This window comes from Cottoperca gobio, chromosome 24, assembly GCF_900634415.1.
Source record: "Cottoperca gobio chromosome 24, fCotGob3.1, whole genome shotgun sequence".
Classification (NCBI taxonomy): Eukaryota; Metazoa; Chordata; class Actinopteri; order Perciformes; family Bovichtidae; genus Cottoperca; species Cottoperca gobio.
Window position 1 is genome coordinate 17,588,721 of NC_041378.1, and position 15,334 is coordinate 17,604,054.

At 44.6% G+C, this 15,334-nt stretch overlaps 1 protein-coding gene across 6 annotated transcripts in view; it reads left to right on the plus strand.

The window, feature by feature from the left end:
* Nucleotides 1-14,774, plus strand: part of disp1 (dispatched homolog 1 (Drosophila)) — an 85,389-nt gene extending 70,615 nt beyond the window's left edge. For all 6 annotated transcript variants that reach the window (XM_029462862.1, XM_029462863.1, XM_029462864.1 and 3 more), the window contains 8 exons: nt 5,154-5,183; nt 6,356-6,479; nt 6,798-6,925; nt 8,351-8,445; nt 8,789-8,886; nt 9,793-11,382; nt 12,048-12,311; nt 12,410-14,774. In XM_029462862.1, coding sequence (XP_029318722.1) covers nt 5,154-5,183; nt 6,356-6,479; nt 6,798-6,925; nt 8,351-8,445; nt 8,789-8,886; nt 9,793-11,382; nt 12,048-12,311; nt 12,410-14,185 — 4,105 coding nt within the window. In that variant the 3' untranslated portion in view covers nt 14,186-14,774. The remainder of the gene's footprint in view (nt 1-5,153; nt 5,184-6,355; nt 6,480-6,797; nt 6,926-8,350; nt 8,446-8,788; nt 8,887-9,792; nt 11,383-12,047; nt 12,312-12,409) is intronic.
* Nucleotides 14,775-15,334: the final 560 nt, after the last annotated feature.

Genomic DNA, 15,334 nt, shown 5'->3' on the forward strand with positions numbered 1-15,334 from the left:
ATTGGACAAAGAATATATAAAATACATTAACAAATGTGGTCACCCATATAAGAGCGCATGGCCTTGTGTCCTGTTCAATGTCACCAGTTTTACCAAATATTAACAACACTTAGAAGCTTCCTTCCTCACTATGTAACGTGTTCCTCTGCAGAGCTACACTTGTGTTGCCATAATGTGGTGATAAAGAGAGGAGAGTGTCCCTCTGACCTCCGTTTAAACTTTGTTTAAACATCACAGGCCTGTTCCACTGTTTATTGGAGGCCTGTTGGAAACGTGATGCCCTGTGAAGCTGATGTACCTCAGAACATCCAGCTGTCCCGTCACTTCTTATCAACACTTATCTCTGCTTTTTTCTCCTAATGCATCATTAGCCTTTAGATTTGGTTTCCCCTGAGGAGATCTATTTTACGAAGTGTATTGAAGAATACACAAAGCGTCCATTTTATAGCACTTCTTCTGACACTCTTGCCAGGTGTTCCTCTTATGTACTGAGTTGTAGGTGTAAAATAGTTGGACTGTAGTACTTGTTTACAGACTAAATTCATCTTTTTTCATTTTCAGGCCTTTTTGTTAGACAACCCACTTTTGACATGTTACGTTAAAGGCCCTGTTTAGACTTTAATGCCCTATGACTATTTAAACATTGGAATTGTATATTGAACTGTCTCTGCTGCACAAACTGTAGTTGTATCCCCTCTGGGCCTTTTTATTATTTACATATTAATGTCCTCCTGCCTTACACTTTGGCTCTTTTGGGAGGGATTGTTAATGTCCCTCTCAGTTTGCTGCTTTAGCCATAAGAGTCTTTGTATAAATATACACACACAAGCCTACTTATCGGCCACAGTGCGGTGACAAACCAGTTTCATGATGTCATCTGAGTGGGGGCGCTGGTAGTCTGCGCCTATTTCATGGCTAGGTCGAGCCTCTAATTGTGTGCAGCGTTCCAGTGAGGCACTAATCAGGGAGAGGCGGGCAGCAGCAGCAGCCTGACGGTTGACACTAATTGCTGTAGCTCCGACCTGAAGTCCTTGTTCTCCAAGTATTTACCCGCCCGTCTGTTGACAGTTAACCCCCCCGCCAGAACACATGCACACTTCTTTACAATCACACACACACATAACAGACGCATGTACATTCATTGGCAAACATGGTAATATTACCTCACATCACAAAGATGTTATGTTCCCTGGTGTATGTCCTTTCTTTGGTAAAATAACACCTGGCAGAATCCTTCATGTGTTTGATGAAAAATATGAAATGTAGCAAGCGAAATAAGACGGAATAATTTAAGATGCAATTTCTTTTGCACAAATAATATATGTAATGCTTGATGAGGTGTCCGTTATGCACATAGGACGGTTCTGGGATCGTAGTGGAAACACTAACATTATGTAAGGTTTAACCTAAATTACATTACAGGTCATTTAGCAGACGCTCCTATCCAGAGCGACTTACAGGGACCGTCTCCCTGGAGCAACTCAGGGTTAAGTACCTTGCTCAGGGGTACAATGGTGGCAGCCTGGTATTGAACTCCCGACCTTCTAGTGTTTTGTTTGGAAGGCGTACCACTAGGCCATCACCACCCTAAATAAATAGCATTGCGTAAAGTCTTTTTTTCAAAAAGGTTGTCCCACGTTTTTAACACTGTTGCGGTGACGTCTGGCTGGCCGCTGCTAACCTGTGACGACTCCCCTTCTACCCCTCAAACAAGCATGTGTCGCAAGACTCGACTCATGTCTGTGCAAGAGACCAGAGAGGAAGACTCTGTTCAGCTCACGGTACTTCTCAATCTTCTAACTTAATCTCTGTGAAGTTTAGTTTCCCTTCCTGCGTCCCTTTCAGATATTTGCTTTGTTTTCCTGTTTAGCCTTTAGCTATAGCCTATAGGACGCATGTTAAGTGACTGCTGATGAAACTCCAGCATATCCTGAAGTTGCTGCTTCATAATAAAAGCTTTTGGATTTCAAAATAATGGGCGCCTTTTTATTGGGGAGAATTTATAGGAAATCAAATGTGTTTATCAACGAATTAGCGGAGCTTTGTTAGCGGCTGGTCTACTACTAATACTGCAGGGAGAACACGCAGCAAAAATAACAAGGGGCTTTTATTATGCCAGCACATGTGTATGGAAAAGAGGCTATACACAGCCGGCTTACCTTCACACACACTCAGTCCCCACCTGCTTCTCTGTTTCTCCCCTCTGTCAGCACAGTGCTGAGTGAACGGCTGGCGGTCTGTGTTTACCTTATTAATTAGCCCAGTGATCCCGAAACACTCTCCCTCTGGTAAATAGAATAACACTGAAAGGTTAGTCAGGGCCGGGGGAGAGGGAAGGAAAATAAGAGAGGGTAGAAGCCAGAGAGAGAGAGAGAGAGAGAGAGACTGCGTTTCAAGTTTGTTTTTGAGGCGTCATGAGTAGAAGTGATCAGAGAGTTGGGGAGGAAACCCGACGTGGTGGCTTGTCGTCCAGCTGAATTTAGAGCCTCTGTAATCATCAGACGATAACCACCAACCCTCCCACTGGTGTTTTATTTACCCTTTCCATTTATGTCTCTGTGCGTTCGGTCTGATGGTGTCGTATACTTTGTTTGTTTCTTTGTTTTATGGACTACAGACAGAATAAAAACAATAACTAGAAGTCTCAGGGACTGAGGTTGTTCTGACCTTGCCAGATCTTGATGTCATCTCCCAAAATCCCTACGACAAAAAGGTCACCTGAGTTTTATGAGAATGGGATGAATTATTGCCATTGACTTGATGTATTCTCGATCTATTCATCTTTGTCGTTTAACATTCTGGGGCCAAATGGCCGGCTCAGGTATGCTTCGCATCTTTCCTGTTGGCTGAAAGGGATTCAGATTGGAGCGCTGCAGACCTAAATTCAAAGCAGACCTTCAGTAAGACAAACAGATATGCCTGAAAGCGCTTTTAAGAATCCATTCCAACTATTTCCAATAACTCTTCTCCTCCGTTTTGGGCCATATCTGTGTCCTGAGGTCTGCAGTTCAAGGCCTTACATGGAAAGCCAAGAGACAGAGCACAGGAAAAAGAATAACATCAGGAGTACAGAGTTTTCCCTTGGCTACTAATTCAAACGAGGGCAATGGGAAAATGTGGTTTTCATTAGGCATTGTTGGTTTAAACCAGGTTAAAGGTCACTTTATAGGTTAAAGGGAAAGTCCACCTTATGGAAGAAGTCAGAAATATTATTATAGTCAAGAATAATTCAATATTTGAGAGCATGAAGTCTCCTAGAATACAAAAACAGATTCTTATCTATAAATGTATCGGGTAACATTTTCCTATACATCCCATGTATCTGCAGGACGGTAATGTTTGTGTTTAAGTGTACTTGTGCTCTAAACCCATGTGACCATCTGGCTGTCAGAGTAATGTGTCCAGTGAAACTATGAAAGGGGTTTACAGCCTTCCTACAACACACTCCCGTGGAGTAGAATTCCTCACCAATAGCTCGAGATAATGTGTACCTCCCATTACCACTAATTATAACATTCCCAAGATTCTACTTTGACGGCAAAACGGGCAAAAAATACGACAACAACTTCTTCGGGCCCTCTGGCCAGATTGCTTAAATCGCAGCACTAATGTCCTGAGTGCTAATGACCTGTCTGCAGAGGCCGAGCTCAGAACTCACTTCCTGTGTGTGTGTGTGTGTGTGTGTGTGTGTGTGTGTGTGTGTGTGTGTGTGTGTGTGGATCTATAATGTACAGAAGAGCATTAGGGCCAGGCATGAGGGAGAAAGAATCACTCTCATACATTTTTGTATTTATTTAGCAATTCCAGAATAAAGTAGAAATGTCGAGAATAAAGTTGAACTTTCAGTATATGAACTAACGCTATTAGTTTGATTTATTACGTTCAACTTTGACCTGAAATATCAAGTTTATGATCAACATTTTGAGCTTATTCTCAACATTTGGACTTTATTCTGAAATAAAAATAGAAAAAAACAAATAGTTTGACTCTATTAGACTTAATATTAAATATAATGTATGTCCTTACGCTTGGCCCAGATGCTTTGATGCTTTGATGATAATGCAGTGAGCAATGCACTTGGAATCTTTTGTAGCTTTTAGTCGGGGCTTTTAAAGCCGACCATTTATCTGAACACGTCTTTTCTGTCAGAATCTAATCCAAGCATGGGTGTGTCTACGTGGTTATTAATGCAATCACAGTGAAGTGAAGACTCTACTCGCTCCTCTACCATGACAACTTAAAAACCTCTGCCACTGAACATCCCTATATAGAGCATCTAAGTACTGCTAGTACTACAGCACTGCTTCCCTTAACCTGGGAAACAGGCATGTTTGTTGAACAGTTTGTAAGGCCCGCCTAACTACTATGCATATTGAGAACATCCCAGTATCTGGCTCTTCATCACTCTCCTGCCTCTGTATTCTGTCCACATACACTAGTTCTCATATCCCCCTGACCCTTTGGCCCATATTACTTATCTCCTGCAGCCCTGCTGTGATCAGGTGGCCATATCTGATTCTCCCCCTTCCTCTCTGTCCCTCCTCTTCCCTTCCACCCGGGGCGTTTGCTGCTCCCGGCATACCGGACGCTTCCCCACCGCTCCCAGGAGGAGCTGACGAGAAGTCCAGATAGATCCGAAGCAGCTGAAGGCTTCGTATGCCTCAGTGTGTGTTGGTCAAAGTGTCAGGAGGCCACTTTACAGGCTGTACATAAGAGAATAAAGTCTCATAAATGGTGTGTCTTTGTATGTAGCGATAGCTGCTGTGGCAGTCACAACTCCTTCAGTTGAACCCAGTTTTCATGTCTCAATCTGTATCATAAATGTTTAATTTCTCGCGTGTGTGTCGCATGTATACTAGAAACACAAGTACTGTGAGCTTGTGTGTAACATCTGAGAGGGGTTTGAAAAAAGAAGCAAAGAGTATTATGACAAGTTCACTGGAAAGTGGTTTGGACAGCCACGTCAGTTGTAATGTTTCAGTGGTCTTAGTACCCGAGATGTGTGCTGCTGCTGGAAAAAGAAAAGACGGGGGGGGGATTATGAAGAAAAGATGTCCACCATCGCTCAAGTCTGTGCAAATCTGTTTTTTTATCGCCTGTTGCTTTGACTCCAAAATGTAAGCCTGATTTATCTCCGCCTTCTTGTTTTTCAGCCCTCCAAGGCCCTTTCGATTCCCAAAAAGGTGAGACCTGCCAAAAACTGTATCTCTTGTGTTGATGTTCTGGATTGTTCAGAGCTCTCTCCTCCTCCTCTGTATTTGTGTCATCCATCCATCACTGCTCCCGTGGAGCCGTCATTCCTCAGTAGTGAGTCATGGGAGTTATTGATGGGAGTTGCTCTCTCTGTACCTGGCCTCCGTTAACCAGCAGCTTGGATCTCCTCATCTCTCTGTTACACTGCAGTAAACTGTGCTGTCTCAAACCTAATCCAGGAGACTGTTTAATAGAGGATTACGGATTTCACAAAGGTTCAGATGCAAAATCCCAAGTGTTATGAGTTTCGCAAAGGGATGGAGACTCTCAGAAGACACAGCTACATCTGAGACTGCTACTAACACCATTTTCTAATCAAGCCAATGCCTGAAGCAAAGCCGAGGTGGGGGAGGCTTCATGTAATATCTTCCATGTTCTTCTTCTTTTCTTTCAAATGTTAAAGTTTTGTCATTCTTTCCTCACCGATTGAGTGACTCATTAACCAAATAGTCATGGGTCGTATTTGACTTGCTCAGTAAGAACATCTTTCTTACTTTCCCCCATGTATTGACCACATTTCATTTCGTTAAGGAAAACTATGACTAAATATGTTCGTCGGCGACCCTTTTCCCCATGATCAGTCGAGTCGACACAGACACACCAACTGACCATATCAACATGCAATATTGTTGAAAAACGTTTACCAAAATCTTTCTTTATTTTCACTGAATAATATTCAGGCAAAATATTATAGAAGATTGCTTTTTGGTTTTTCTTCAATGAAGCAGTTGAGTTTCCTGTGCTGCGAAGTAACTTCATCAGGACTCCAGCTGCAGCGCACAATGATCTCGGTCTGGAGGGCTTGGACCAACTTACTGAAGTTAAAATGAACAATGACAAGAAAAGAGCTGGATGACTAAATGTGATACAAACTAACAAGGACATTGACACAGGGCTAAGACTAAAACAAGAAAAATAGCTGACAAAAATCGCACAAGTAGTGACTAATCTCCATAAGTATTTGTCTTCTGTCCTGTTCCAACATAATCGGAGGCATGTACTGTATGGAATCAACGGCCATCTCTAAAGCTTTGAGCTGTTGTGACGTTCTGTATCTGTCATCACAGTGTTCACTAACTTTAAGCCTTTTTCTCCTTTCCAGCTATGCTGAGCTGATAGCTGATTGGCCAGTGGTGGTGCTGGGGGTGTGCACGGTGCTCATCGTGGTGTGTGCCCTCGTGGGCGTCCTGGTTCCTGACCTGCCTGATTTCTCTGACCCACTGCTGGTGAGTACAGACCCACGATAATGTTGACAACCCAGCTCACTGTGAAAGTGATCCAGTTGCAGATGTGTGCGACTGCCCTCCTGGTACGAGTCTTATTAGCTCATACTGGGTAGAACAAGCAGGCCTGAGCTTTGCAATGTTGCAAAGTGATTTCTAAAATGTCTTCAATGAGTAAGCATATAAGTTTCAAAATGAAAGGATAGTTACTGTATGATGCATCATTTCTACCATCACTTTGCATCAGCACCGTGAAGACAGTAACTTGCTTCCATGATCAAAACTTGTTCCGCTTATCGTTGCTTTCTTTCTCCCCTGAAGGGTTTTGAGCCACGGGGAACAGCCATTGGCCAGCGACTGGTCACATGGAACAACATGGTGAAGAACACGGGCTACAAAGCCACACTGGCAAACTACCCCTTCAAATACGCTGATGAGCAGGCCAAAAAGTAACGTCACACACACGTCTCACACACGTCCACACATGATAGTTAGTTTGAGAGTTCAGGACATTTTTGTTAAATTACATTTCCAGAATATTAATCATGAAATTCAAATCACATTGTTGTCATTATACAAAATGCTTGTTTTTTGTAGAGCTTTCACATTAACACTGTTTGAGGTTCAACTGCTCGATGAACCAACTCCTCATCGCGTAACGTTAGTGGGTGGAAACAATCATTTTCTTGATATTCCATTAAATGTGCAACACATTGCAGTTAGGTCACACCCTCTAAATCAGATTGTGTATCCTGTATCCATAGGGTTAAGAAACATTGCAGCTCCACTCTGCTAATTAGAAAATGGATCCTTTCAGCTGCAGTCTGAATCTTCCTCTCTGTCTCCTGCTGTGTCTGTGGCTGTCTTTGTCTCCCTGTCTGTCTTCCTCCACGCGTCTGTCTGCAGACATAATTCTGTACTTATGTGTGTACGCTGTGCCTATGAGAGGCCTCTGCTTCTGTCAGCAAGCTTCCCCGCCTCATCCCCTCTGTCTGTCAACCCCTCGGTCTCTCTCTGACAGCCACCTGAGTACTCTGCCTTCCTGTTTCTAGCAGAGGACGTGGCCCCTAAAAAAAAGCCCCACATACACACAGACAGAAGACCTGTCTGAACCCTAATCCTCATTCGCTCGCTGGCATGTAGGCACTACACTGCTCGGAAAACACGGCTGCAGCATCATTTTTGCAAAAGAACACACACACAATACAAACCTAGACGCCAAAGACTTGTCTGCACGTCGCCCCCTCAGGCCCCCTGTTCAATCAGAGCCACTATTATGATTATTATAATAATGACACCGTTATCCTAGTGCTGCCCTGCGTCATTCATCTGACTTTGGGGGGGAACGGCAATTATGCTGCTTATTTAATTACTAAGCATCAGATGTGCTTCCTTCATTTTGTATCACGCTGACTTGCAGCCTCGGACAACATCTCCGTCCAGCGTATAAAGTCATGCAACCAGAGCGTCTTCCTTTGTTCCTCGGATTGAAGTGATTAGCAATGGTAGCGTGTCCCTCTCCAGGGGACAGGAGTTTCATCTCCAGATCTCAAAAAATAGATGAAAATGGTTTGTGTTAATTATGTTCCAACTATCTTGAAACAAAAGGGCACAGTAAAACTCAAAGAAAGAATATAACCAGAATAAAGACTTGAGTAGTCCGCTCATTAAAGGTGCATTACGAAGCTGTGTCAGACTCTTGGTAAACAATGTCTGCTCAATGATTTCAAACAGTTAACCGAAGACTGCTTATTTCTTTCAAGCATGAAATGAAGTGCCATGTCTTTTCTTTTTTTAAGTTGCCGTTTTGTCTTACTGAATAAAACATACGTGTAAGTAATGTAGACGGTGCTAAGCGTTGTATTGTTTTGCAGTCACCAAGAGACCAGATGGCCAGATGATCACTTTGATCGAGACAAACGGCAAGCAGAGTGGGACTTCAGTAAAGAGTTCTTCTGTGATGTGCCAGGTAAGATTTGAATTGACAGCAATCCAATTACTATACCAAAAGAATGTAAAATAAGTCCCACACTGCCTCCAAAGGATCCTGGGGAAACTGAACTGAACCTCAGTACAACACTTTATAAATGAGAAAACATGTAGGTAATAGTATTTACTCTTTCAAAAGGGATGTAGGAAAGAGTTTTTTACTGTTTACACAAATAGGCTGAAGGTAGAGCTGCAGAGGACTAGTAAGAAGTTATCAGCCACAATCATCAGTCTGACTCTGTTAGAGTTGTTTTTGTTCACTTTTATTCATTCAGGGAAGATGGTTTTCCCATTTGAGTAATAAACTTCCTTTCTTTCTGCAGGTGACAGTTACTCTAGACTGGTGTTCACATCAGCTGAGGGGAAGAACCTGTGGAATATTCAGGCCATCAAATCCATGTGCAACCTGGACAACACGAGGGTACGTGTACACAATATTTCATTTGCATCTTTTGGAGGGTTTTCTTTGAGACCAAATGTTTTTTTTCCAAAGTATTGTGTTGACATTGCATAACACATCTTTTCACTAAGGTAATCACATGCATTATACATGTACACTAGAGTATTCTCTTTTTGACAGAACCCTAAAGAAACCTGAAGGTTAATTATGGTTTATAATAGACAAATATTTATTGTCAGAATGTGTTGTGCTCGCTGCTATCATTCAGTATACACTTCTCACTGCTGCGCCCTACTTTTGAGCATGCGCACCAGAAACTTCCACCAGCCCAAGCTGGCTAACTTCCAGATAGCCCGATGCTAACTTGAATGGGGATAAAATAATTAAATCCAGTGGCTTATCCACCGTTTTACAGTTCCAACAGTTCTACAGAGTTCGTCTAGTGCAGGGGTGCCCACACTTTTTGGGCGTATGAGCTACTTTTGAAATGACCAGGTCCAAGTGATCTACCTGTACGCTGTCGGCGGTTTGTGCGACGAGGGGGGGGGGGGGGGGGGTTGCTGGTGCGTAGTTCACTCCTCTCCTTTCCTCCGCTCTGTCTCTGACTTTAGGTGTGTGTGCGGGAGCGAAACAGTGGTGAATGCGCAAGGCATTCCCTCCGTTGGGGGAATATATATGTATATTTCTTTTAACGGTGCGCGATCTACCCGCTCTACTCACGATCGACCTTTTGGGCACCACTGGTCTAGTGTTTTGTATGTAGAGGATAACTGATTAAAAAACAAACTTTATTGGAAATAAATCTCATAACTGTGTCATCGTCATCATGGAAGATTTCATCTTAAAGTTTCAGGATTGTTTTATTGGCCATTCCTTTCTGCTCTTTTTCTGTCTTTCGCTGCATTTATTATTTGTCTCTGTTCTCAGGTGCGTTCCCATCGTGACTACTGGAGTCTTTGTCAGCGCACCAACGACGCCTCCTGTTGTCCCAGCTGGACGCTCGGTAACTACATTGCCGTGCTCACCAACAGGTCGTCGTGCCAGAAGATCACAGAGCGCGATGTATCGCACACTCTCAAGATCCTGCGCTCGTGTGCCAAGTACTACCACAATGGCACCCTGGCGTCCGACTGCTGGGACATGGCCCTGCGACGGAAAGACCAGCTGAAGTGTGCAAGTGTGCCCCGGAAGTGCACCAAGTACAACGCCGTCTACCAAATCCTTCACTTCCTGGTGGACAAAGACTTCCTGAGTACCAAGAGCCTGGAGTATCCCCCGCCTGTGCTCAAATACAGCATGCTCTTCTCCCCCACAGAGAAAGGAGAGTCTATGATGAACATTTACTTGGACAATTTTGAGAACTGGAACTCCTCAGATGGCATCACCACGGTCACAGGGATCGAGTTTGGCATCAAACACGACCTTTTTCAGGACTACCTCCTCACGGACACAGTGTATCCCGCCATAGCCATCGTGATAGTCCTGCTGGTCATGTGTGTGTACACGCGCTCCGTTTTCATCACTCTAATGACAATAATCGCCATCATCAGCTCACTTATTGTGTCTTACTTTCTTTACCGAATGGTCTTCAACTTTGAGTTCTTCCCCTTCATGAACCTCACGGCCCTCATCATCTTGGTGGGCATCGGCGCAGATGACGCCTTCGTGCTTTGTGACGTGTGGAACTACACTAAGTTTGACAAACCACACGCTGAGCTGTCGGATACAGTGGGTGTGACTCTACAACATGCCGCCCTGTCTATGTTTGTCACCAGCTTCACCACTGCTGCGGCCTTTTATGCCAATTACGTCAGCAACATCACCGCCATACGCTGTTTTGGTGTCTATGCGGGGACTGCCATATTGGTGAACTATATTCTCATGGTGACCTGGCTTCCAGCTGTGGTGGTGCTGCACGAACGCTACCTGCCTAATATGTTCCCCTGCGCCAAGCCTCCGCAACAGCAAAGCGGTTACTGCACCCGGACGTTCTGGGCAGGTCTTTGTCACAAGGCCAACAGATGCCTGTTCACCGTCTCTGAAGCATCTAGGATCTTCTTTGAGAAGGTGCTGCCCTGCATTGTCATCAAACTGCGCTACCTCTGGCTCTTTTGGTTCCTCGCCATCACGGTGGGCGGGGCCTACGTGGTTTGTGTCAATCCAAAGATGAAGCTCCCGTCTCTGGAGCTGGCAGAGTTTCAGGTGTTCCGATCCTCGCACCCATTTGAGCGCTACGACGCAGAGTACAAGAAGCTGTTCATGTTCGAGAGGGTTCATCACGGCGAGGACCTCCACATGCCAATCACCATCATCTGGGGCGTGACACCTGTGGATAACGGGGACCCCCTGAACCCCAAAAACAAGGGAAAGCTGATGCTGGATAACAGCTTCAACATTGCCAGTCCAGCATCTCAGCTGTGGATCCTCAACTTCTGCCAGAAGCTGAGAAATCAGACCTTTGTCTTTCAGTCAGAGGAGCAGGACTTCACCAGTTGCTTCATCGAGACATTCAAACAGGTCAGTACGTGTACGAAGTATACACTAGGGATGCGCTGATACAATACTCAGTATCGGTATCGATCGGATACTGGCCAAAATCACTGGATTGGATATCAGGATACTATTGTATAATTGTATAATCCAATACAATCCATTAGCCTAAACTATCACGTGAATTCTATTATATATTCTTGATACTCTGATGCACTAAGTGGCACTTTAAATTTCAATCTTGCTGACCAATCAAAAATGCTGCTAAAAATGTAGTTTGTGGAAAGGTTTAAATATAAAGAAGCAGCAGTATTGCATAACTGAGTCATGTGCTATGTATTTCTTCCTTCAGGGAAGTAGGATATCTGTTTCACAGTTTGAGCATGATGTTAAGTGCATAGATATAAATGTTTTAACAGCTTATTTGTTTAAGAGAGGGAAAAAGACACTATCGTTATCGTCAGATACTCCCAAGTTTTGGTATCACGCATGAAAAAGTTGTATCGAGCCATCCCTAGTATAACGTATTCATGTAATAGTAAACATTGAAGGACATCTTGCTGACACTACCTGGTATAAAACAAAGTCAGAAATGTACTTGTGACCTAATAGGAATACAACATTTACTCCGTAGTTTAATGTCTGAAGATCACTTGATATAGTAAACTTTAAACTAAGACTTATTTTAACAGTGGATGGAGAACCAGGACTGTGAGGAGGCTTCCGTCTACCCCTGCTGCAGTCAGTCCACCTTCCCCTACAAGCAGGAAGTCTTCGAGTTGTGCATCAAAAGAGCAATCATGGAGCTGGATCGGAGTACGAACTACCATCTAGACAGCAAGACCCCTGGACCTCGATTCGACATCAATGACACCATAAGAGCCATAGTGTTAGAGTTCAAGAGTACCTACCTTTTCACCCTGGCCTATGAGAAGATGTACCAGTTCTACCGTGAGGTTGTACTAACGTGTTTATTTGCTTTAATCTTATGTACTAGATGAGTTCTGCATCTGCTTTGGTTCTCCTGACATTAATGATCGTCGTTCTGTTGTAGGTGGATGCCTGGATCGCTGAGGAGTTACGCTACGCCCCAGCAGGCCTCAGCCACGGCTGGTTCATCAGCAACTTGGAGTTCTACGACCTCCAGGACAGTTTGTCCGACGGCACTCTGGTTGCCATGGCGCTGTCGGTGGCTGTGGCTTTCAGCGTTATGCTGCTCACCACCTGGAATGTCATCATCAGTCTGTACGCCATCCTCTCGATTGCCGGCACCATCTTTGTCACCGTCGGCTCCCTGGTTCTTCTGGGCTGGGAACTGAATGTCTTGGAGTCCGTAACCATTTCTGTGGCGGTAGGGCTCTCTGTGGACTTTGCAGTCCACTACGGCGTGGCCTACCGGCTCGCTCCTGAGCCTGACCGCGAGGGAAAGGTGATTTTCTCCCTCAGCCGCATGGGCTCTGCTATCGCCATGGCGGCACTGACCACCTTTGTTGCCGGTGCCATGATGATGCCCTCGACCGTGTTAGCCTACACCCAGCTGGGCACGTTCATGATGCTGATCATGTGCATCAGCTGGACCTTTGCTACCTTCTTCTTTCAGTGCATGTGTCGCTGCTTGGGACCCCAGGGGACTTGTGGCCAGATCCCCCTGCCCAAAAAGATGCAGTGTCAGGTGTTCTCTGAGGTCACGTCTGTGAGCCCTGCACCTCAAGGGAAAGGGAAGTACCAGCTGGACAGCAGGGGTGGGGAGGTGGAGAATTATGAGTTGGAGCCCTTGGCCTCCAGTCAGAAAAGTGAAGATAAACCCAGAGAGGAGCAGGATGTGTGCGCTCAGCTCTACAATGGAATCCCTGCTCGCCACCACACTGGCCCTTTCTCACACATCCATTACCAGAGCAAAGCTGAGCCTGGCAGAAGTGGCCCTGAGAATGGCCTCGTCACCACACTGAGCACATCCAGGTGCCAGTACTCTCAAAACACTACTTGCACATGTGGGGACCCTTCTCCTCCTCACCACCTGTCTCAGCAGTGGACCTCCCACTCCTGTGCTCAGCCTCCCCTGGACTCCCCTTCCTGCCCTCCCACCCCTCAGCTCTTCCCGCTCTCAGGAAACACCCCAAGCAAACAAAATGCAGCCCACTTAGACCCAGTCTACACACACATGGATTGCCGTATGCACTATGTCCACTGTCCCCCTGCCCATTTCCACCACTGTGCCCAGGGACGAGTAGTGGCCCCCAGACAAGGACCTGCCCACAGTTGCAATCTCAGGAAGTACTGCGTCCACACCGCAAGCCTGCAGAGATCCACAACCACAGCTTTGAACCAGGACCCTGCCTCAGAGCCCGGGGGGCAAGAAGATGACCATAAACATGAAACGAGGCCCTCAAGCCCTGACAGTATCCAAAACATCAGTACCCCAGCCCTGACACAGGCTCAGACTCTGTGCCCCTCCCCCTCACTGGACTCACCACACACAACCAGTAATGAGATACAGAAGGGAAGGGACAGTGACCATTGTTGTGGTGACAACCACATGTCCACCCCAACCACTGATACAACAACACAAATGGATGCTTGTTGTAAAGTCCCTGGCAACCAGGAGAAGCTCAAAAGTATTCCCGTCACACGGGAGGAAAGTGTCAAAAAGTGCAAGCGGAACTCCAAAAGACAGCGGGCGTCCTCCGCCTCGCCAAAGAAACTCTACTGTTTCAACAGGACGTTGAAAGTGAAGTGCAATTCAGCTTCAGAGTTTAACGTGCCAAAAAATGAAACCAGCGTGCCTCCTATTGCAATAAACACCAATCCCTCTACTGAAAGCTTGTGTTGATGATGAATTGATATTTTATTAAAAACTCAATCCAGAACAAATAGCAAATGTACAAAAAAAAGGAATGACACATACAAATGTCTCAATCAAACAAGGTTTATGATGTGTTTGCTGACCAAGTGCCTCAATATGTTTCTTAAAGCAGCACGGACCCACTAAATATAATCTGTTTACATGTTTCTTTTTGTACTTTTACGTGCCAGATTATGCGTTTTGGATTTTACAGTGGAACACACACTATTTGTTAAAGCTATATCATTATGGGAAATTAATGGTCTTTTCACAAAGGCACCTCCGTGAAATGTTGCTAACTTCAGTGTTAAATATACTCCTGCATCAGCCATTCGCACCCACATGAAATGGTTTAGTATATATTGTGATATTTTGTGTAATTATCAATGTTGTCAGAGATGATCGCATCAACCATAACAAAAATGTGCCATGTTTTACAAGCTGATAAAAGAGTCATAGCCTGACATTTTTTGTATTTGTGGGAGCTAGTGTTAATTTCAGTGTGCTCTAGTGTTTCAAGACGCCACACGACTCGGATAAAAGATGTACTGTATGATTAAAATGTCTTTTTTTTTTATCACTTTTGTCAGTATTGTCTGCTCTTCCTATCTTGTACACACACACTCACACACACTTAGACCATAAAATGAGACGAGGCTCTGTTCAAAGGAGAGGGTATATCTTTAATCATACTTGTGTACACCTGTTTCATTGTCTCATAACTGCTGGCGCCTTCAGTGCTATCTGTTCCATCTGGCCTGAGGTCATTGACTGGATTTAAACTGGGCTGCCTGCTCTTTATGTTCATGAAGACTTGCTTTACACCAGAATAACTCCCTTTATGACAGGTTGTGATACAGATCTCATCTTGTTAAAGCTACAATTCCATCTGCAGCATTTCTCCTCAGGAACTGTTTAAAGGGTTTGGGACTTGCATAAAAAGATAAAACGGTAATCTCCAAATCATTTTAGGAGCCGAGTTAGTAGAACAAATAATTATTTAAGTCTACTTTGTGCTGTGTGCTGCATTATTTCAAGTGTGCTCTAAACTTTTAGGCCTGCGTAAAAGACTTCAGACTGCTTTAATTAAAGGGAGACAACACTCTGGCACTAAGCAAGTAACCCAGCTTCCATCGT